General features: G+C 41.3%; 1 protein-coding gene across 5 annotated transcripts in view; it reads right to left on the bottom strand.

Annotated features, from left to right (window-relative positions):
• The window catches only part of SEC24B (SEC24 homolog B, COPII coat complex component), an 82067-nt gene extending 59693 nt beyond the window's left edge, over positions 1-22374 (bottom strand). For 2 of the 5 annotated variants that reach the window (XM_040237489.1, XM_040237488.1), the window contains exons 1-2: positions 22075-22373; positions 3555-4307 (exon numbers count right to left, since the gene is read on the bottom strand). In XM_040237489.1, the coding sequence (XP_040093423.1) occupies positions 3555-4307; positions 22075-22201 (880 nt within the window). In that variant the 5' untranslated portion in view covers positions 22202-22373. Of the gene's footprint in view, positions 1-3554; positions 4308-22074 lie in introns of all 5 variants that reach the window. The other 3 variants (XM_040237484.1, XM_040237486.1, XM_040237487.1) reach the window with 3 other exon arrangements.
• Between the last annotated feature and the right edge of the window lie 166 nt (positions 22375-22540).

Here is a 22540-nt window from a genome sequence, read left to right on the forward strand (position 1 = left end):
ACAACTCTGCAGCCTCAACACAAGTTCCCGAAGCTGAAAATAATCTCTTAGCTGTACTATCTGTACCTCCAATGTAGTTTTCCAACATTTCTAATTTGATTTCTTTATCCAGAGAGTCACCTCCTAGTATCTACTTTGCTTTTCCTCAGGCACATCATCACCCCAAGATGACAGACATATATTAACATATCAGTGATTACACCTTAGTATCACATAAGTTGTAGATTTTTACACAAGGATTTTATTAGTTATTATTTTTATGAGTAGATTTTTTAAAGTTTCTTTTTTAAAAAAACAAAACTGTACTTGGTAAAATAGCATTAATCAGATAGTACTATTTTACAATACGCTAGCAAGATGTGATCCTTGTTGAACTTGTATTAAGCAACTTCACCTCAAACTAGGAAAGAGCTTCTGAACCTTGAGAAATTTACCTATAGCGACAGTTAAAAAAAATTTAATGGCCTAATGATACCTTTTAAACACTAGCCAAAATTTCACCCTAAATTAACTAAACATAGCACTCAAAACATACACCACTATGTTTTTAACAAAAATAATCTGAAATTCTAGTGCTAAATTAATGTGCTTTTCTAAAAAGGCAAATGAGATAATGTTTAAATGTCTCTTTTATTCCTCATTTCTGAATATGAACTCAACTGCCTAAAAGTAACACATGTATCAATCACTGTATTTTTGATAATCACTTAACTCAGGTGGTATAGATGGTAAAGCATCTGCCTACAATGCGGGAGACTCGGGTTCAATCCCTGGGTTGGGAAGATCCCTTGGAGAAGGAAATGGCAACCCACTCCAGTACTCTTGCCTGGAAAATCCCATGGACAGAGGAGCATGGTAGGCTACAGTCCATGGGGTCACAAAGAGTTGGACACGACTGAGCAACTTCACTTAGCTCAGGTTATGCTTTTGGATCTCAACCCTTCATGAATTGCTGAAGTTTAACTATATTACCTGAAAATGAAACTAATATAATCAAGTAATAAAATGCAATCATTCTTATCAATTACTCAAAGATGAGTTTTCATACAAAACCATGCTTAACATATAAGATTCCTACTTTGACAATATAATTTAAGTGTCCAAAGCAATTAAACTGCTTGTCTTTCTAGAAAGTTACAAACAATAAACCTATGGTTCCCAAACCTGGTACTTAGGTACTCAAGTTGCCCTTGCAACAAACTCATGGTTCCAAGCGATGTTTTAAATTTTCCAAGAGAAAAAGAGTAACATCTGTCAGAAAACCTTATGAACTATTACTACGATGTAGTGTGGGGCACTGGAAAAAATAGAGAAACATCAACTGAAGACATTTAGGAACTTCTGTAATACTGAATTTTAAAAGTAATCTCTATTTCTTTTGAAATGATGACAGGCCATATTAACCTGAGAGATATCTAATTTGTCAACTTCTAAACTACAATTAAAAAGTCATTTACCAATCTAAGGGGGGGAAACCCTCTTCTTTACACATTAACTTCTAAAATTATATTTATTATGGCTTTCATAATATAGTATTACAATTAAAACAATGGAAATACACTCCCTTCTCTTTGCCTAATGGACTAATTACTAGTCATTCAAATAGAAGGTAATTTTGTAATTATCCTTACTCTTTATTCAATATTTTTTTCAATAGCAGGCCCTTGCCAATAGGTATTCTACTCATAAGCCAAGTGGCCCCACATTTTTCAATCCTACATCTTAATATAAATTCATCCTATCTGGTCCTATTACTATCTCAGAAATAAGATAGGAATTACCTTTCTTCTTTTTTTTGGTCACAAAAGTCATAAAATCCTTAGGTCAGAGGGACCTTAGATAAGCTGATCTGTAAAAGGACTGCTGAAAGGAAAAAGAGAACAGGATTTCTACAGGACAGAAAGCCCTGGTTCCGAGATGGGTAGACAGAGAGTCAGAAGAAACCAAGCTCAGGACACGCTCTGCTTCCAGTGCTCAGGACCACAGGCTTTCCGAGTTTGTAAAGCAAAGGCACAGCACTAGAATCTGGATCTGTTACCAGACATCACTCAAGAGCCAGTCAGAAATTCAGATTCCCAAGACTACCCTGGAGATTATTCTACTCTAGCTCAGTCAGTTGGGTTTGAGGGATTCTGTGCAAGGGATTCTGGTGCAGAGCCAGATTTGGGAATTGTGACGGATGCTTCAAGTTGACTTACCTAAGACCCAGTCAATGCTAACCCCTTTTTTCATGCCTTTCTCTACCATGGAGGCTCCAAAGCGAACTATTCATTTTCTGGCCTTCCCTCAAATTAGACATGGTCTTTTAAAATAGAAATGGCAAATGACACGGAAGATGAAGTCTGCCAGTGCCACGAACCCACTGTCTTTCTTCTCCCTTCTTTCTGCTTTTAATTTTGACAGGTATGTAAATTACCTTGTTTTTATAAACCAACATACTAAGGATGGCAGAGAAGACAATGAGGACATCTGGATCTGCATCTGCCTAGACTTCTTGACTCCAGAAAAAAAACACACCTTTTCTGTTTAAACCACTATTAGTTGCTTGTAACCCAAGGTGTTTCTAAATAACATCGCACTGAAAGAATAGGTGATCTCAAACGTACAGTTCAGATCTAATATTCTAAAGGTCTAACTTTAAATAAGCTAACTGTCCAGGGAAGGATACTTTTCTACAACATTCTTGACATGTGGCTATCTAGACTCTGATAAACCATGTAGCGACATCATTCAGAAAACTATCAATCACAGATTTCCAGTACTCATTCTTTACATACTGTTTCATTCAGTTCAAGAGCAGATTTTGTTAAGGTCAAAGTGACAAGATGAATTAAAGTGAGTGTATTTTATGCAAACCCCACACTAAATAAACTATATATATAGCTTGTGTACATAACTTTTAAACAAACAAATTTAATCATATTTTGGTCTAGGAAGGTGAGAAAAACTAATTACAAGGGTATTCTTCATGTATCTTTCTCCATCTTCACTGTCCTTCATCCTAACTTATCTATCTGAGGCTGAGAAAACATCAGCTTTAATGTATAGGAAATATATCTTCTGTGAAAGTTGCAAAGAAGAGTTCACCTAACCAGTCTGGTATTTCAGGCTATAATTTTTTCTACAGAGAATGGGGCTATGGCTGGAAGAATAACTGTCTCAAAGTTGAACTAATATAAAAAAGAAAGTAGCAGCTAACAAAACATATCCTCAAATGGACCCTTCCACTGTGCCCTTTTCCTAACTCACATTAAAGACAACTACTGCAGAGGCAAGAAAACGTATCAGTAAACACCAACTGAGATCCTAATCGTGGCAAGGAACCATGCCATAGAAGGCAGACGGTCAGGTGGCTATCTGTGAACAAATGAAGGGGAAGGGTTCAAGGAGATGTTGCAAATTTTTACAGTAAATAAAAGCAAATAAATAGCAAAAGTAAGCTAATTTCTGACTTTTCTAATAGGCAATATCATCTTTAACCTTCATGCAATAAAAACGGATTGGAAATGCACTGACTTTCAACCATGCTTTGGTGGACTTTTCATTCAACCTACCGGTATTTGTTGGGTTGCTGGCTGTAGCCAGGGAGGTGTGATTTCGAATCAGATTGTCTTGGGTTGATGGAAGGCCTGGGGCTGACCACGAAAAAGTACTGTATCCTGAAAGACTCTGCTGCTGCTGGTGGTACTGTCGTGATGGTGGAGGTGGAAGCGGGGATGGATGGCTGACAGCGGTGTTTTGACCAGAAAACGAATTATCTCTAATTGGCCTGACAGTTGGAGCATTCTGTGAGGTAAACATTTGTTGCCCGTATGGTTCACCAGCAGGTAGAGAGGGATATGAAATACCAGGATAGGCAGCATTAGAAACAGTTGACAAAGCATAGTGACCACAAGTAGAGGGAAATCCCTGAGAAGCAACAGAGGAACTGGCAGAGTACATGGCTGGACTGCTGTAATGATTCACAAAAGAGGAGTACGGCTGGGGCTGGGAGGCACTCGTTTGCAAACGCGATGCGGAGGACGAGGCACCTTGGGAAGATCCCGGAGTGGATCCCACAGCGTGAGGGGCGGGAGGAGCCCTGCCATACATCTGCTGTGCTCCTGCTTGCTGGCCGGCTATGTCAGGAGTCGCCACGTTCTGGGTTGGTACCGTATAGAGACCAGAGTAGTAATCACCACTCTGGCTATCCAAGGGCAATGAGGTCATTTTCCCAGGTCCTTGAGAGTAATGTCCTGAGGGAACAATATAGTTTTGAGGAGGCAAGCCATACTCAGATGGAACCTGCATTTGATTCTGTGCCGGACCTGAAAAAGAAAAGCAAGTATTGACAGGAATTAGTAAGAAGGCAACTAATTTTTAAGCATAGTTCCCATCTAAATGTTGCCCTAATTTACTTCTTCATAATCCCAAACTGTTACAAGAGATTGTACTCTAACAGACCTGCCGTGGTGGTCAGCCTCCAAGACGGTGCCCAGTTACCTCCATGCTCTGGTACTCATACCCGCCCATGATAAACCCGGACTGGACTGTGTGACCAGCAGCACACAGCAGAGGCAGTGCTATCACTCCTAAGACTTGTCCTGCCTCAGGCACTGGCACTCTAAGATCTCTCAGTGCGGAAGATCAAAGTCGCCAAGTTGTGAAGAGCTCTCTGGAAAAACCCATACAGTGAGGAATCGCATTCTCATGACCAACAGCCAGAGAGAAACTGAGGTCTGCTCACAACCTCAAGAGTGAGTATGGAAGCAGACTCCACACCACGTAATAAGAGTCTTAAAGATAACCAGACCCCCAGTTGACAGCCTGACTACAATCTCATGCTTGAGACCCTAATCCAGAATCTCCCAGCTAAACTGCTTCATGTGCCACAGAAACTATGAGATTAGTACTTGTTTTAAATTGGTAAGTTTTAGGCTATTTTGTCATGTAGTAACAGGTAACAATATACCTACCAAAGAGGAAGTTCAAACCTTTCTTACTGCCCCCCCTTTAAATTATAAAACAATATATCTACTACTTAAAAAATTCAAACAATGAAGAACATAAAGTGAAAAGTACAAGTGCCCTTCTTTCCCTGGTAGCTGAAATCCTACTTCCCAGATGTAGTTTAGTTAATGGTTTCTTATGTATTCTTTGGATACCTATATGTACAATATATGTAATATATATATACACACATATAAATATACTTAACCACAAAGACCATACTACAGTTCAGCAAGGATATCCTTCTGTGTTAGCATATATAAATCTTTATTATTCTTCTAAAAGAATCTAATAACATTTCATTGTAGAAATATAACATTATTTACCAAATCCCCATGATGAATATTTATTCCAGGGAGTGAACTAATTTATGAGGTCTACCTCTGTGATGAATCTGCAAGGTAAGTTCCTAGAATTGAAACTGGAGGTTCAAACAGTTTAGGGGCAATTAAAATTGGAAGGGAAGTTATGACCAACCTAGACAGCATATTCAAAAGCAGAGACATTACTTTGCCAACAAAGGAGTGGTCATGTATGGGTGTGAGAGTTGGACTGTGAAGAAGGCTGAGCACCGAAGAATTGATGCTTTTGAACTGTGGTGTTGGAGAAGACTCTTGAGAGTCCCTGGGACTGCAAGGAGATCCAACCAGTCCATCCTCAAGGAGATCAGCCCTGAGTGTTCATTGGAAGGACTGATGCTAAAGCTGAAACTCCAGTATTTTGGCCACCTGATGCGAAGAGTTGACTCATTGGAAAAGACCCTGATGCTGGGAGGGATTGGGGGCAGGAGGAGAAGGGGATGACAGAGGATGAGATGGCTGAATGGCATCACCGACTCGATGGACATGAGTTTGAGTGAACTCCGGGAGTTGGTGATGGACAAGGAGGCCTGGCGTGCTGCGATTCATGGGGTCGCAAAGAGCTGGACACGACTGAGCGACTGACCTGAACTGAACTGAACTGAAAATTGACCATTATTGCCAAATATCTCCAAAATGTCTATCAATTTGTGCCTCTCATCAGTGATGCTTCAGAATGCCTCATCTTCCCAACACTGAGTACCATTTTAATCTCTGCCAATCTAATAAGAGAGAAACATTTTAGCTTGTAGTACTAAACTTTGAGTGATGCTGAGAATCCTTACAAATGTTTCTTAGCCACTTGGGTATCTTTGTTATCTACCCTCTCCCCAAAGGATTGTGTGTCCCTTAATAATTTATAAATGTTCATATACATTAAGCAATTTAACCATATGTTATTATTATGTGCTGCCTGTATTGCCTTCAGATTACTTAACTTTGTTCACGCTGTCTCTTGCTATAATTTCTGAATTATCATGTAGTAAAATCTTTCATGCTGGATAAAATTTTAATTCATACTTCATAGAGCCTCCTCCACTTCAATATTATAAAACTAACCATGTTTTCCTCTAGTGTTTTTAATACTTTCATTTTTACATATCCATCTTTGGTCACCATAGAATGTATTAATTTTATCAGTATCATTAAAGTTACCATAACTTAATATTAATTTTATTAATAGTCTAAACATTACACTTTGTGCCACTCACTGTTCTAATGTTTTACATATATTCACTCCTTTATTCCTCCTCATAACCACCTGAAATAGAGTATCATTATAACTACTTTATAATAACATAAATGAAACAAAATTTAAGTTAATAAAGATCACATACTTAGAAAGTAATAGGGCTGGGATTTGATTTAGATAATGTGGCTCAAGTCCACGCTTTTAAACAATGATCTGCTGGCCCTCGCTACACTAAAATCTTACTAGCTTTCTTCAGCCCAGAAGGTCAATTATCTCAAACAATGCAATTCTAGTTTTGGTTCCAAGGGCAAACTTGAATTATCCTAGAATCTAATTTGCTTGTCTTTTGGAATGAAATAGGTATCTGTGAAGTGAAGTGAAGCAGCTCAGTCGTGTCCGATTCTTTGCGACCCCGTGTACTGTAGCCTACCAGGCTCCTCCCTCCATGGGATTCTCCAGGCAAGAATACTGGAGTGGGTTGCCATTTCCTTCTCCAGGGGATCTTCCTGACCCAGGGATCAAACCTGGTCTCCCGCATTGGAGGCAGACGCTTTAACCTCTGAGCCATCAGGGAAGCCCCTGAAATGAAGTGAAAGTAAAAGTCGCTTGGTCATGTCCGACTCTTTGCGACCCCATGGACCGGAGCCTGCCAGGCTCCTCTTTCCATGGAATTCCCCAGGCAAGAATACTGGAGTGGGTAGCTGTTCCTTTCTCCAGGGGATCTTCCAAACCCAGGGTTCAAACCCAGGTATCCCACATTGCAGGTGGATTTTTTACTGTCTGAGCCACCAGGGAAGCCCAAATGAAAGGATAATCAAATATATATATATACACATACACACACACACAAAGATATACGTATATACATTTCAAGCTGCTTCAAGTTCACTGACAGAAGAAGGTGTCACTGTATTCCTTGCCATAATAATGTATAAAATAGAAAATATGTATTCATAAAAGATACATGAATAATTTCCTTATTCTATTTTCAATTCCTACTAAATAATCTTTAGTATTTAGTCATTTAAATACATTCTCCAAAGATAACTCACATAATCAAGCTGTAAACAAAAAATAATGTCCACACTGCTTTAATTCCAAGTATACAAGGAACCAAAACTCAGGTAACACTATTTTACTAGGTATATAATTTACTTTTCTTATAGGAAGGCAATGGCACCCCACGCCAGTACTCTTGCCTGGAAAATCCCATGGATAGAGGAGCCTGGTAGGCTGCAGTCCATGGGATTGCTAAGAGTCGACACGACTCAGTGACTTCACTTTCACGTTTCACTTTCATGCATTGGAGAAGGCAATGGCAACCCACTCCAGTGTTCTTGCCTGGAGAATCCCAGGGATGGGGAAGCCTGGTGAGCTGCCATCTATGGGGTCGCACAGAGTCGGACGCGACTGAAGTGACTTAGCATAGCATATATAGGATATTTCACATGATCATAGTTCACTTAAAAGAATTTATTTACTTAAAAGGAAACAAGCCTTAATACAAATCTTTCATTAACATGCCTTTAAAAAAAAAGTGTAAAATGTTCTTCTCCTCTTACTAAAATAGATCTTAAAAAATGGCTTTGCCACTCTTCATTATAGCCCGAGAAGACCCAACAATGTACACATTTATTAATCAAGAGATCAGATAAATCTGTTTAAATATCTACTCACTCTATGATTTGATTTGGCTTATCTGTGCTAAATGATCTCTGAAAACAGGACAATAACCATTATCTTGTCCAAGCTACTCAAATGCCATTCTTCTAAAAATAACAGGAATGTTGGAACTGGTAAAAATGTATTAGAAGTAAATTACCCACCCAAAAAAGTCTATTTACTATTCCATCCATCAAGGAAAAGGAAGGTACTTACTTTGGAGAGAGGGTGCAAAGGTAAGAATAGCTAATTATATGTCGATGCATACCATTCCTTATCAAAATCTAAATAATCCAAGAGTACCCTCCCCAAAGATTCTAGTATAATTTAATCAAAATAATATCTGAATTAACTCCTTTCAAAGTAAAATAATTTTTTGAATGTTTAAAATCAGTTTTTTAAAACCTGCATTAAAAAAAATAAAGATCAGTTTAAATTGAAAGAAAATGCTAGGACAAGAAAATAATTTTAAAAATTTTGTCCTACTGTGACCTAACAAGTTATGCATTTTCATCAACTTTAAAATGTATTAGATAATTCCTAACTTTTTCTTGAGGTATATTAATAGTGAATACTTAGTTGTTCAGTCCTGTCTGACTCTTTGAGACCCCATGGACTGTAGCCTGCCAGGCTCCTCTGTCCATGGGATTCTCCAGGCAAGAATACTGGAGGGGTCTGTCATTTCCTACTCCAGGGGATCATCCTGACCCAGGGATCAAACTTCGGTTTCCTATACTGCAGGCAGATTTTTTTACCATCTGAGCCAACAGGGAAGCCCAGGGGGTATGAATATTAAAGTTATATTTCTTCTGTATAAACTAAAAAATAAGCCTGGCAAAGATCACAAATGTAACCATTCACTTTAAAAAAGGAAAAAAAAAAAAAAAGACACTCTGTAAATTGTGGGAATTTTACTAGTATTAGTATTTTCGTTTACTTATATTCCCAATAATTGCCTCAGCAACCATGGCAGTTTTAAAACATGGTCACCAAACTCTTTGACACTCTGCTGATTAAAGGGTAGGATCTGTCTACTCCTCCTGAATTTGAGCAGGCTTGTAACAGCTTCCACCAATAAAGAATGGCAGAAGCAAAGCTGTGTGAATTCCCAGACTCAGTCATAGACAATCGAGCTCCTGTATTGTTTGATGGGATTATTTGCATGCGGATCCCTCAGCAACTCCATAAGAAGCCCACTTACTCCACAGCTGCCATGGTCTGAGGATGCCAAACCACACAGAGTGGTCACTGCTAGGCATTCTGGTTTTAAGTACAAGTCTGACATATTCTAGTCTAAGTGCCAGATGTGTGAATAAATGAGCCTTCAAGGTCATCCTAATCTCCAGCCATCAAAATAACCTTTGCATCTTCCCAGCTCTGGTCCTAGGCATCCTAAAGCAGAGAAAAGCCATCTCTGCCATGTCCTGTTCAAATTCTTAGCTCAACACAAGCTGTGAGAATAATATTATGTAGTAATAGCAACCAGAATAGCAATTACTATTTTAAAAAATTCAGGATTCAGATTCTAAAGCCAAAATACTATTTACAACAGCTCACACAAAAAGTAGAACTGAAAATACAAATCTAATGAAACGTGAAGAATCTATATGTAGAAAACTACAAAACACTGACGAAAGAAATCAAGGACTTAAATAAATGGAATGATATACCATCTTTGTGGACAGGAAGGCTTGACATTAAGATATAAGTTATCTTAATTTTGATCTTTAGATTCAATACAACCCCAACAAAAACACATGAAGGCTTTTTTTTTTTTTTTAATAGATACCAACAAGAAGATTCTAAAATTTCTAAGGAAAGGCAAGGTACTAAAATAGAAAAAAAAAAAAAAAACTTTGAAGAAGAATAGCGGATTGTTAGTTCCTTGTTTAAAGTTTTCTAATGGTTTCTCTTGCCATCAAGAATAAATTCAAATTCTCTAATATGGCCTGTAAGATAGTGGGAGACAGGATAATCCCTCCCTCACCCCACGTCCGTGTCCTAATCCCTAGAACCAGTGAAAATGCTAGGTTATATGGCACAGGGGTGGTAGCATTACAGATAGCATTAGGGCTGTCAGTCAGTGGATCTTCGAAGAGGGAATATATAATCCAGGTAAGCTCCACATAATCATGAGAGTCCTTAGAAGTGGAAGAGGGAGGCAGAAGAGAGTCAGAAGGAGATGTGACTACAGAAGACTCCTCTGAGAGAGGCAATGTTGCTGGCTCTGAAGATGGAAAGAGTGGCCAAGAGCCAAGGAATGTGCACAGCCTCTGGAAGATGGAAAAGGTACAGAAATGGATTCTCTCCTAGAGCCTCTGGAAGGGAATGCAGCCCTAATGACACCTGGATTTTAGCCCAGTTAGATTTCCAACCCAGAGAAGGCAATGGCACCCTACTCCAGTACTCTTGCCTGGAAAATCCCATGGACAGAGGAGCCTGGTAGGCTGCAGTCCATGGGGTCGCGAAGAGTCAGACACGACTGAGCGACTTCACTTTCACTTTTCACTTTCATGCATTGGAGAAGGAAATGGCACCCACTCCAGTGTTCTTGCCTGGAGAATCCCAGGGAGGGGGGAGCCTGGTGGGCTGCCGTCTATGGGGTGGCACAGAGTCGGACACGACTGAAGTGACTTAGCAGCAGCAGCAGCAGCAGATTCCCAACCTACAGAAGAGGAATTCTGAATTCATGTTGTTTTAAGCCACCAGTTTGTGGTAATCTGTTACAGCAGCAAAGATAAAACCAATGCAAAGACTTTTCACGATCTGACCCCTGCCCTGCTTGTGTGTGTGCTTGTGCTCAGCTGCCAAGTTGTGTCCGACTCTGTGACCCCATGGTCTGCCGCGCGCCAGGCTCCTCTGTCCGTGGGATTTCCCAGGTAAGAATACTGGAGGGGGTTGCCACTTCCTGCCCCAACCAGGGATCGAACCCGTGTCTCCTGCACCGGCAGGCAGATTCTTTACCACTGAGCCACTGGGGAAAACTCTACCACTCACCGCTCAGTACTCCTCCTTTTTCCAATGGTTTGGTACACCTTAACCCATTGCAAGTCCTCACCTGAGTTTGCCAAACTTTGATCAATAAAATGTATTAAAAGCTCTGCTACAACTAGAAATGCCTAGTGTTATGATGAAGTGACACAGAATGCTGAGCTGGTAAAGTATAAGTTGCCACAAGAAAAGCGAAGCAGCCACAGCACAACATCAGGTAAGGCTGCATGCTAGAGCTTTGTGTCAAAAGGCCAGCAAAGAGGCTGACTAGGGCAGAGTATTAAGTTGCCTTATAAAGACTTCTGAAGAGGATCATGTTAATATATTTTTCCTGGAACTTGCTGTTTTAAAATACATGTGTTCTAAGTTTAACTCCTTCAAGAATGTCACCAAAAACTTTAGCACTAAAGTAGCCATGAGTGAAAAGGCTGAAAATCTCTATTCCACATACACTCACTCTTAGCACAGAGAGTTCTCAAGTCATGCTTGTTCACTTCCGACTGTTCACACAGGCTCTTCCTTCTACCTGGAACCTTCGAGGTCCCCTTCTACCCGCTTTACCTGACCAACTCTTACTTATCCTTCAGCTCTCAGCTCTTCCTCTAGAAAACATTCTGTAATTCTACAAGTCGATGCCCACTTAATGTTGGCTTAATGTTGTACTGCAGTATACTGGACCTCTGTGACAGTGTTTTCCACGTGGAACTGTAACTAGGTGTACACTCTATAAGTCAAAAACCTGGGCCTACTTTGCTCTCCGCTCTATCATATCCTTAAGGCTTAGGATAGTGACTGCCTCATGGATTCCATTGTTGTGGGGGTTTTTTTGTTTTTTTTTTGTTTGTTTTTTGTTTTTTAATTTATTTTTTATTTTACTTTACAATTCTGTATTGGTTTCGCCATACATTGACATGAATCCACCACGGGTGTATATGCGCTCCCAAACCTGAACCCCCCCCCGACCCCCCTCCCCACAACATCTCCCTGGGTCATCCCCACGCACCAGCCCCAAGCGTGCCATATCCCGCATCGGACATAGACTGACAATTCGATTCTTACATGATATTATACATGTTTCAATGCCATTCTCCCAAGTCATCTCACCCTCTCCCTCTCCCACTGAGTCCAAAAGTCCGTTATACACATCTGTGTCTTTTTTGCTGTCCTGCATACAGGGTCATCATTGCCATCTTTCTAAATTCCATATATATGTGTTAGTATACTGTATTGGTGCTTTTCTTTCTGGCTTACTTCACTCTGTATAATTGGCTCCAGTTTCATCCATCTCATCAGAACTGATTCAAATGTATTCTTTTTAACAGCTGAGTAATACTCCATTGTGTATATGTACCACTGCTTTCTTATCCATTCATCTGCTGATGGACATCTAGGTTGCTTCCATGTCCTGGCTATTATAAACAGTGCTGCAATGAACATTGGGGTACATGTGTCTCTTTCAATTCTGGTTTCCTCTGTGTGTATGCCCAGCAGTGGGATTGCTGGGTCATAAGGCAGTTCTATTTGCAGTTTTTTAAGGAATCTCCACACTGTTCTTCATAGTGGCTGTACTAGTTTGCATTCCCACCAACAGTGTAGGAGGGTTCCCTTCTCTCCACATCCTCTCCAGCATTTCTTGCTTGCAGATTTTTGGATCGCAGACATTCTGACTGGTGTGAAGTGGTACCTCATTGTGGTTTTGATTTGCATTTCTCTAATAATGAGTGATGTTGAGCATCTTTTCATGTGTTTGTTAGCCATCCGTATGTCTTCTTTGGAGAAATGTCTATTTAGTTCTTTGGCCCATTTTTTGATTGGGTTATTTTTCTGGAATTGAGCTGCAGGAGTTGCTTGTATATTTTTGAGATTAGTTGTTTGTCAGTTGCTTCATTTGCTATTATTTTCTCCCATTCAGAAGGCTGTCTTTTCACTTTGCTTATATTTTCCTTTGTTGTGCAGAAGCTTTTAATTTTAATTAGGTCCCATTGGTTTATTTTTGCTTTTATTTCCAGAATTCTGGAAGGTGGATCACAGAGGATCCTGCTGTGGTTTATGTCGGAGACTGTTTTGCCTATGTTCTCCTCTAGGAGTTTTATAGTTTCTGGTCTTACATTTAGATCTTTAATCCATTTTGAGTTTATCTTTGTGTGTGGTGTTAGAAAGTGATCTAGTTTCATTCTTTTACAAGTGGTTGACCAGTTTTCCTAGCACCACTTGTTAAAGAGATTGTCTTTACTCCATTGTATATTCTTGCCTCCTTTGTCAAAGATAAGGTGTCCATATGTGTGCGGATTTATCTCTGGGCTTTCTATTTTGTTCCATTGATCTATATTTCTGTCTTTGTGCCAATACCATACTGTCTTGATGACTGTGGCTTTGTAGTAGAGCCTGAAGTCAGGCAGGTTGATTCCTCCGGTTCCATTCTTCTTTCTCAAGATTGCTTTGGCTATTTGTGGTTTTTTGTATTTCCATACAAATCTTGAAATTATTTGTTCTAGTTCTGTGAAAAATATCGCCGGAAGCTTGATAGGGATTGCATTGAATTTGTAAATTGCTTTGGGTAGTATACTCATTTTCACTATATTGATTCTTCCGATCCATGAGCATGGTATATTTCTCCATCTATTAGTGTCCTCTTTGATTTCTTTCATCAGTGTTTTATAGTTTTCTATATATAGGTCTTTAGTTTCTTTAGGTAGATATATTCCTAAGTATTTTATTCTTTTTGTTGCAATGGTGAATGGAATTGTTTCCTTAATTTCTTTTTCTACTTTCTCATTATTAGTGTATAGGAATGCAAGGGATTTCTGTGTGTTGATTTTATATCCTGCAACTTTCATTGCTGTGTTTTGAAGAAAAAAAAAATAAGCCCAGTAAATAATCATCAAATATTTCTGTATCCAGCATTTATCTCATCACAGCTATCAACAACTACAGGATATTTAAGGGCCTCCCTTGCGGCTCAGTGGTAAAGCATCCACCCGCTAATGCAGGAGACTTAAGAGATGCAGGTTCAGTATCTGGGTTAGGAAGGTCCCCTGGAGAAGGAAATGGCAACCCACTCCAGTATTCTTGCCTGGGAAATCTCATGGACAGAGGAGGCTGGTGGGCTATGGTCCATGAGGCCCCAAAGAGTCAGACACGACCGAGTGACAGCAGGCATGCACGTGGATGGTATTTAAAGAGAAAGAATTCAAAACTTAATAATTATACTCTACTACCAGAATAAATTACAAGTCTGAATATTTTTTCTCTACCATTCTACACTTCTTATTCTTTAGTAGTTCAAGTATGAGAACATTCGAAACAAAAGGAAAGTAAAAATCCACTGCATTTCATTGCATCTAAAGTGTTTTGACATTGCAGCTTTTTTTCCTTCTTATTAGATGTATGAATTTCCTAGTACAAGTGTAATAAATTACTACAAATTTAGTGGCTTAAAACAGTACAAATTTATTACTTTACAGTTTGGCAGTCAGAAGTCCAAAATCAGTTTCACTGGGCAAATGTCAAGGTGTCATGGGCAAAGCTGGTTCTTTCTGAAGCCTGACGAAAGAACCATTTCCTTGCCTTGTTCAGCTTCTAATGGTCACCTGCATTCCTTGGCTTGTGGCCCCTTCCCTCCATCTTCAAAGTACATCATTCTAACCTCTGCTCCTGTGGTCTTGTTACTTTCTCTGTAGGCTGACTCCTCCAGTTTCCAATAAGGATGGTTGCAAGTATATCGGGCCCACCCAGATCCAGGATAATCTTCCTAGCTCTAATCACAGCTGCAAAGGTTTTAGATGGTCAGCAAGATACAGCCTGATTTTCTATAAGCACCCTTGCTATCCTTATTGAGAGAAAATTATCATAAAATCTACCCAAACAATAGATCTGCCTCAGTGACATAATTTCCTTCCTGAGATCAGATTCTCACCAAAGGAAAACATTCTATTCTTGCTTTATGCAAATTTGATATGAAAATCAAAATTTACACAGCAAGTATTTTATGGAACATCTAGTCACTACACCAGAAAAATCATAGGCTCTTAAATGTTTCCTCATTCCCCTCATTCCATAGAGAAGCAACATTTTGAATATAAAAATGTTTGCTTCATTAATCTTTTCCTGAATTGAAAAGACTGAATTAATTCAGGAAAAACTGAATTCCTGAATCAAATTCCTGAAATTTAAAAAATTTTAACATTTTTTTAAAATTTACTCTTATTTTTTGGTCATGCCACACAACATGCAGGATCTTAGTTTCCCAACCAGGGATCGAACCTGCGTCCCCTGCAGAGGAAGTGCACAGTACTAACCACAGGACTGTCAGGAATTCCAGAATTTCAACTTTTTAAAAAAGGCAGATTAAAAAGTTTTCATTATCTTCAAAAGAACATCAAGGTCAGCAAACTACAAGCTCCTCTGTCCTACTGAAATACAATTCATACTAATTTGGAAAAGTAATTAATTACTAAAAATTTATTTCATTCATCACTGAACTACCAAGAAATAATTCAATATTCAGCCTGTATGTACTTTAACAATCACCTTTATTAAAACACTGCTGAGCCAGTTGCTGAACAGTCACACTCCTCACCCTGCTTCCCTGTTACATCCCACCATGCTGGTCCCTTGCCCCAGACCCACTCACGATCCAGCAACTAAAGGAGTAATGCCAGGCACGTTACGGTCTGACACAATTCTGCTCCAGTGTCAAAGCTGGGATCTATTCAGTGGTCAGTATGTTAAGTACTGATTACTAAATATTTTGAATATAATGTATCAATATTGCTAAAATACATTTTTAATGAGCATAAAATGTATACAGACACATACACCTCTAAAAAGTCTGCAATTAAAACCCTAGTGATTTAAAAAATGGGGAGTCTGGATCACATCTGATTACCCTGGATTACTCTTCCCAATGGCAGGCTAACAGCTACACAGGTAACTGTTCAGTCATGGCTGGCAGAGCGCATGGAACCGTTCTGATGAGCTCTCACTGCACCAAGTACAGATTACCCCTGCCACTCCATCAGCTGTCCTCTTGGATGCCGTCATCATGACTGCCAAGAGTGAAGGGGCCAGAAGAAAACCAGTACTGGTTGAAAACCTACTACATGCAAGGTACTCTGCTTTTCTATCCATAATCTTATATAATTCTCATAAAATCCTGTGAAGTATCACTATCATCACTTTACCAACAAACAAGAACGTGAAAGGTTATTAATTCATACAATTTCACACAGTTCGGAAGTAATGAAGATGCCAGTGAAGTCAAGGTTCCAAACCCATTTCAAAATACCTATTTCTCAGAAACACTAGGAAAAACAAGTGAGTTAGGACTTGGCTACGGTCTAGGCAAGGCATTTTACTACTCCCTCTTGCCTCCCTATTTCATCTCCCTTTTCCTCAGTTCCTTTCCCTGGCAGCTTTCGGCACACAATCCTATAAAACTTAAAACCCCTCTTCCAATAGACCAGCTAGCTGCAGTAGTGGCCTATCGAAGGAAACCTTCCAAGAGTAGATTCTTTGCAGGGAGCGCTGGACAGTGTAAGAAAGTCAGTAGCCAAGTTCACGTACTCCACTGAGTGCCTATCGCATGCTGCCGCTGGAAATATGATGAGGACAACTCACATGGTCTCTGCTGCCTGAAGAATTTATATCCTGGTGTTTTGAAGGAAATGAAGGAGCCCCTCATTTGCAAAGCATCTCATTTTACTAAACACCAGGTACTTTAAAAAACAGCACCTCATTTAATGTAATCTTTTCAACAACCCTAAGAGGAAGGTATTATTATTCCCTAAAGCTCCGAGATGTTAAGTAATTTTCTCCACAAAACCCTGGGCTGTAACAGAGCCTACACCTTTTTCACTAGCCTACATTTTCTGGCCAAGTCTGAGTATGCTTAACCTACTGGAAATAATAGTGGCTTCCCCGGGGCTGAATACAACAAGATCTGTTCTAACACGCAATGTTAACTCTGAAGATGCTCTCATTTCTAGTAAAGTCCATTGAAGATTGGCTCAAAATCCCTTCTATTTCAACGTCTTTAGCATCTAATACTTCAGGGTTTACAGATAAATCAGAAAGATGGAAGTTAGCTGAAATACTGGGATCAGTGGCAATGAACGTGATCCACAAAAATTATTACACATATTATCTCAGAAATTGAGGGGAGGTGTGGGGTGGGTATAAAAATACAGTGAAGAAGGCTGAGCACCGAAGAATTGATGCTTTTGAAGTGTGGTGTTGGAGAAGACTCTTGAGAGTCCCTTGGACTGCAAGGAGATCCAACCAGTCCATTCTGAAGGAGATCAGCCCTGGGATTTCTTTGGAAGGAATGATGCTAAAGCTGAAACTCCAGTACTTTGGCCACCTCATGTGAAGAGTTGACTCATTGGAAAAGACTCTGATGCTGGGAGGGATTGGGGGCAGGAGGAGAAGGGGACGACCGAGGATGAGATGGCTGGATGGCATCACGGACTCGATGGAAGTGAGTCTGAGTGAACTCCGGGAGTTGGTCATGGACAGGGAGGCTTGGCGTGCTGTGATTCATGGGGTCGCAAAGAGTCGGACACGACTGAGCGACTGAACTGAACTGAACTGAACTGAAAGCAACACAACAACAAAAAAGTAAAAACAATCCAGATACCAGACACTTGTGTATATATTTTATAAGATCCTTGAGACATCTATTAATCAGTTTAGGAGGAAATTATATATGCAGAAAGTTCTATTATAGCATGGCACTGTCTTCATGAGAGGACCAGATGCTTCTGATTGGCTATAAAGGAAGACTAGAAACCTGAGACAAAGACTGCTCTGATCAAAAAGAACTTACTTCAGATACACTAGTATCTGTATGTACGCTTGTATCATTTTAAATTTTGCATGTGCTCTCAAAGTTGAAGAGTTTCCTATAACCCACCAGATAGTATTCCTGAGTAAAAGGTATGTTTATGTAATGCTGCTGCTGATGCTAAGTCGCTTCAGTCATGTCCGACTCTGTGCGACCCCATACACAGCAGCTCACCAGGCTCCTCTGTCCCTGGGATTTTCCAGGCAAGAACACTGGAGTGGGTTGCCATTTCCTTCTCCAATGCATGAAAGTGAAAAGTGAAAGTGAAGTCGCTCCATCGTGTCAGACTCTGTGCGACCCCACGGACTGTAGCCTACCAGGCTCCTCCGTCCATGGGATTCTCCGGGCAAAAGTACTGGAGTAGGGTGCCATTACCTTCTCCAGTTTATATAATGAAGTCTAATAATAAAGCAATGAATCTGATAATTCCCATTACTATCTCATCTTTCTTGCATTATGGACAATGAAATGATAAAACTGCCGATAGTATCATTCTTGGGAAAGGCACATGGTAGGAAGAAAAAACATTTTCATCTGAAACTGAGCACCATTTGCTTCCTAAAAGAAGAATCAGAAAGCTGAGTTTTATTGATAAATCTGAGTGCCCCCCACCCAAAACAAACAAACAAACAAAAAAAAACCACTTCTAAAATATCTCTTTCAATTTAAGTCAACGGGGAGAAATTATGGAGTTATGCCAGGTTCCCTGGTGGCTCAAGGTAGAGATGTGGGTGCGATCCCTGGGTTGGGAAGAGTCCCTGGAGAAGGAAATGGCAACCCACTCCAATGTTCTTGCCTTCAGAATCCCATGGACGGAGGAGCTTGGCAGGCTACAGTCCACAGACCCAAAAAGAATTAGACATGACTTAGCAACTAAACAACAACAATGGGGTTATGCTGTAATTACCAGGATATTATTCACTTTCCTTGTTTGAGGACTCTTGGAAGGACTCTCAAAAGGCAAAGTGTAAGCTGAAAAATATTCAACTAATACTTTCTATGAAAATACAATGATTCTAAACTGCCCATATGCTGCTCAGTGAAAAACTGAAGTACAGAAATCTAACTCCAAGGAAGGAAGTTCAAAAAGAAATATTTCACAAACTCAAAGAAGTCAAATTGTATCTTCAAATAAGTGTGTGGGGGGTGGGGGTGGGGGCGGGGGGAGGGAGGAGGAATAAGTGGGGAAAAGTATGTTAACAGTTAAACACAGAAAACAAGGACAAATATTAATGAAGTCTCAGCTTCTGCCTCCCAACCCTTTCCAAAGTCAAAGTGTCTAGTAAGAGACTTTTTAGAGCATGTTAATAGAAAGAGATCTGGACTTGAAACTAGAAAGACTGTATTAGGCTTCATTTAACAAATGAAACTATAACTTGTTCTGGGCCTCGAAAATACTGAATATATAGCAGTGAACAGGAGACAGGCAGCTACCCTCAAGAAGCTTCTATAGGCATTGGTGAATAACACCCATCCAAACCTTTCTGGATCTTGATTTCATCTGTTTAATTAGGGAATCGAACTAGGTGTCTTACAGACTGTACTCCAAAATCACCTGGACCTCCACCTCTATTTTAACCACAACAGCTCTGCTTTTTCCAGATGTCTGTAGCAGGGCTCTACAAATTCCTCTGGGAAAAGAAATCTGTTTGTAAAAATGTTTGATAAACACTAAAGTAAGTGATTGCTAGGTACCAATCCAGTTTTACAACTCTGTCTTCTGTGATATTTCAAACTCATACTTCTGATCTATTTCTTTTTCACCATGTCTGGAATTCCACAGAGATATAAAAAGGCAAACTAGTTTATACAGGACTGAAGAATCAATCACAAACCCAAATGATTGCTTAACCATTATCTATGGATTCCAAAAACAAAAGTTACTTTTCTCTGAGATTAACAAGCAAAACAAAAACAGATTTGATCTTGTTATTTATCTACTTAAGCCACTTATTTTCAGAAAAACAAACAAAAATTAACTCTAGTCCTTTATCTTAATTTCCAAATTCCTTAACACTCAAGACCTTTCTGTAATCTGGCCCCTTTTAAGCATTCTTTTCAGCTTTAATCGCTTGGGTTTTCCCTCTCACCTAGCACTCTTTTTGCCTCTTGGTTCCTAAATTTTTCAACTTTGGTTCATGCCCCTGCAACAGCCCTCTCCTCTTACCTCTACCTGTCAAATTCCTCAAGGTCAACCAACTTGAATGTCACCAAAATACATGTCAATTTAGGAGAAAGGCTGGGATTTTGTTTTATCTACTAGGCTAATCTCGAGTTCCCAACTGCAAGCATGCAACAAATGCTGAAATGAATTATATCAAAGGAAAGCAATGATTATAAACAGCAGAAATCAAGCATCATCTATATCTGGCTTCTAAATGTATTAACTGATCTTTTACATATTTAACATCTTGATTACAACTGATATCCTGCCACTCTTTGAGTATTCACAAAATTTTAAGACTAAGGCAAATATTTGCCACCTTAAAAATTGTACACTACGACAAATAATAATACTCAGGAAATCAAGAAAAGACACAATTCTCGCATCACTATTAAACGTGGATTTACAATATTCTAAAAGACTGGGGATCTCTTCTTTCAGTTCTTCCACACACAAAGCTACTTCAAAAAGTAAATAAAAACAAGAATTTATGTTAAGAACAAAAACTGCTCACAAATAATATCTTCATGTTTGTTCAGGGCAAAAGAATGAAACGTACTACACTGTTCACATTCAAAACTCATACAGTAAACAATGACCAGAGAAAGTAGAGCATGTAATACTGACAACTATGGCTGATCCAAAGGATTATGAAGATTAAGCCATCACGTCTGACTTACCAAAAAAAAAAAAAAATTCAACTTCTGGTTCTCAGGATAAACGATAAACTGCAAGCATGTACAGCATCAGCTGTAAAAATTAAATGTTCGCTGAACTGATTTATAAAGTCCAGTAAGTTTTCACTAGCAGACTGGGTAAAATAAAATAGGTCAGTCCAACAATCATTTGAAGAGCACCACCAGACTTTGTTCTCTTATACAGAGAACCAGACATATTCTTCTAAAGTATTCAGTCAGTGAGTTTCGAGAGTTCTCATCTGAAATATTCCCGTTTATACAGAGAGGGCCCCTCTCCCCGGGCCCCATCCACTAACTGAGGGAATGGATATCCTACAAGCATCATTTTTCAGCGGAGACTGTTACATCCCCAAAGCCCACGACCTTAGTGTGAAAGCGGCCTTCACGTTGCATTGCCTGCTGCCGGTATGAAGGCCTTGCCTCAAACGGGGCCAACTCCAGCACATTTTTGTGTTTCTGAAAGTGAAGCTGGGGAGCGGGGGGGGGAACACCCAGATCTAAAAGTACTCGTTTAAATCCATTTGACACCGGCTCCTTTTCAAACACGACCAGCCAGCTCCAGACGCTCGAGTAGCAGCCGCAGCAGCAATGACAGATCTCGAGGCCGAACTGGGTCAGGGTTACAGTTGCACTTGTGTTGCCTATTTACACCCTTTGTCTACAAACTTGAGCACTAAGTTAAGTTTCCTTCCAGGCAGCGTGCTCGCCGGGCCTCAGAAATCAGAGCAATTTTCCCCGAGACAGGAAGGGCACAACCCTCCCCAGCTCCATGGCTACAAGCAGCCTTCCCCGGACCACGCACTCTGCGGCCCCGGGTCTCTCCGCGACAGGGGTCGCTCGGGGCATCTCGCCCGCGCCCGGGGCGGGATAACCGGGATTCACGTGGTCTCTGGGCTGCCCCTTTTCTACGCCCCAACTCGCCCCGGAGGTTCAGGCCTGGGGCCACACTCCAGAAGCAGCCCGAGTCCCCGATGCCCCGGGTCGGCCCCGCGCCGGGGCGTCCGTCCCTCCTCGCCCCGTCCCCAGTCAGGCTCTCGCCGTGCGCCCCCCGCCCCAGCCCGGCAGCCCCCCGCTCCCACAGCCCGCCCGCCCGCCCGCCCTCCCCGCCCGATCGCGCCGCGCAGGCTGCCCCGCCGGCACTAGGCCCCGCGCTCCGCCCCGGCCGCCCTCCTCACCGTTCTGCTGGTGCGGCCCCGGGCCAGGGCCTGCCGACGCGGCGGCTCCCGAGGCGGCGGCTCCGCCAAGCTTGGGCGGGATGCGGGCGCTGGCAGCCGGATGAGGGGACCCGGCTGGGGCCGACATGACGGCGCTGCTGGCGGCGGCGGCGGCGGCAGCGGCTCGGCTTCGGTGGGGTGGGCGGAGGAAAAGGGAAGGCGGGGCCGGGGAGGCGAGAGGAAGAGGAAAGAACGCGGCCGGCGTCACCGAGGGAGTCACCCGGGAGCGCGGCTGGAAGGCTCGCGCTCCACCCCGCAGCCCAGCTGGGCCGCCGCGGGCACCGGGACCCCGCCCGGCCGCTGCCCCGCCGCCGCCCCGAGCCCGGAGCCGCGGGACTCCCACCCCTGGTCGCTCCCCGCAGGCACCGGCTGCGCTCGCCGCAGCGCCCCCTGCAGGCGGAGCCTGGCGTACCCGGGCCGGAGGCGG

The sequence above is a fragment of the Oryx dammah genome, unplaced genomic scaffold (assembly GCF_014754425.2).
Source record: "Oryx dammah isolate SB20612 unplaced genomic scaffold, SCBI_Odam_1.1 HiC_scaffold_3, whole genome shotgun sequence".
NCBI lineage: Eukaryota > Metazoa > Chordata > Mammalia > Artiodactyla > Bovidae > Oryx > Oryx dammah.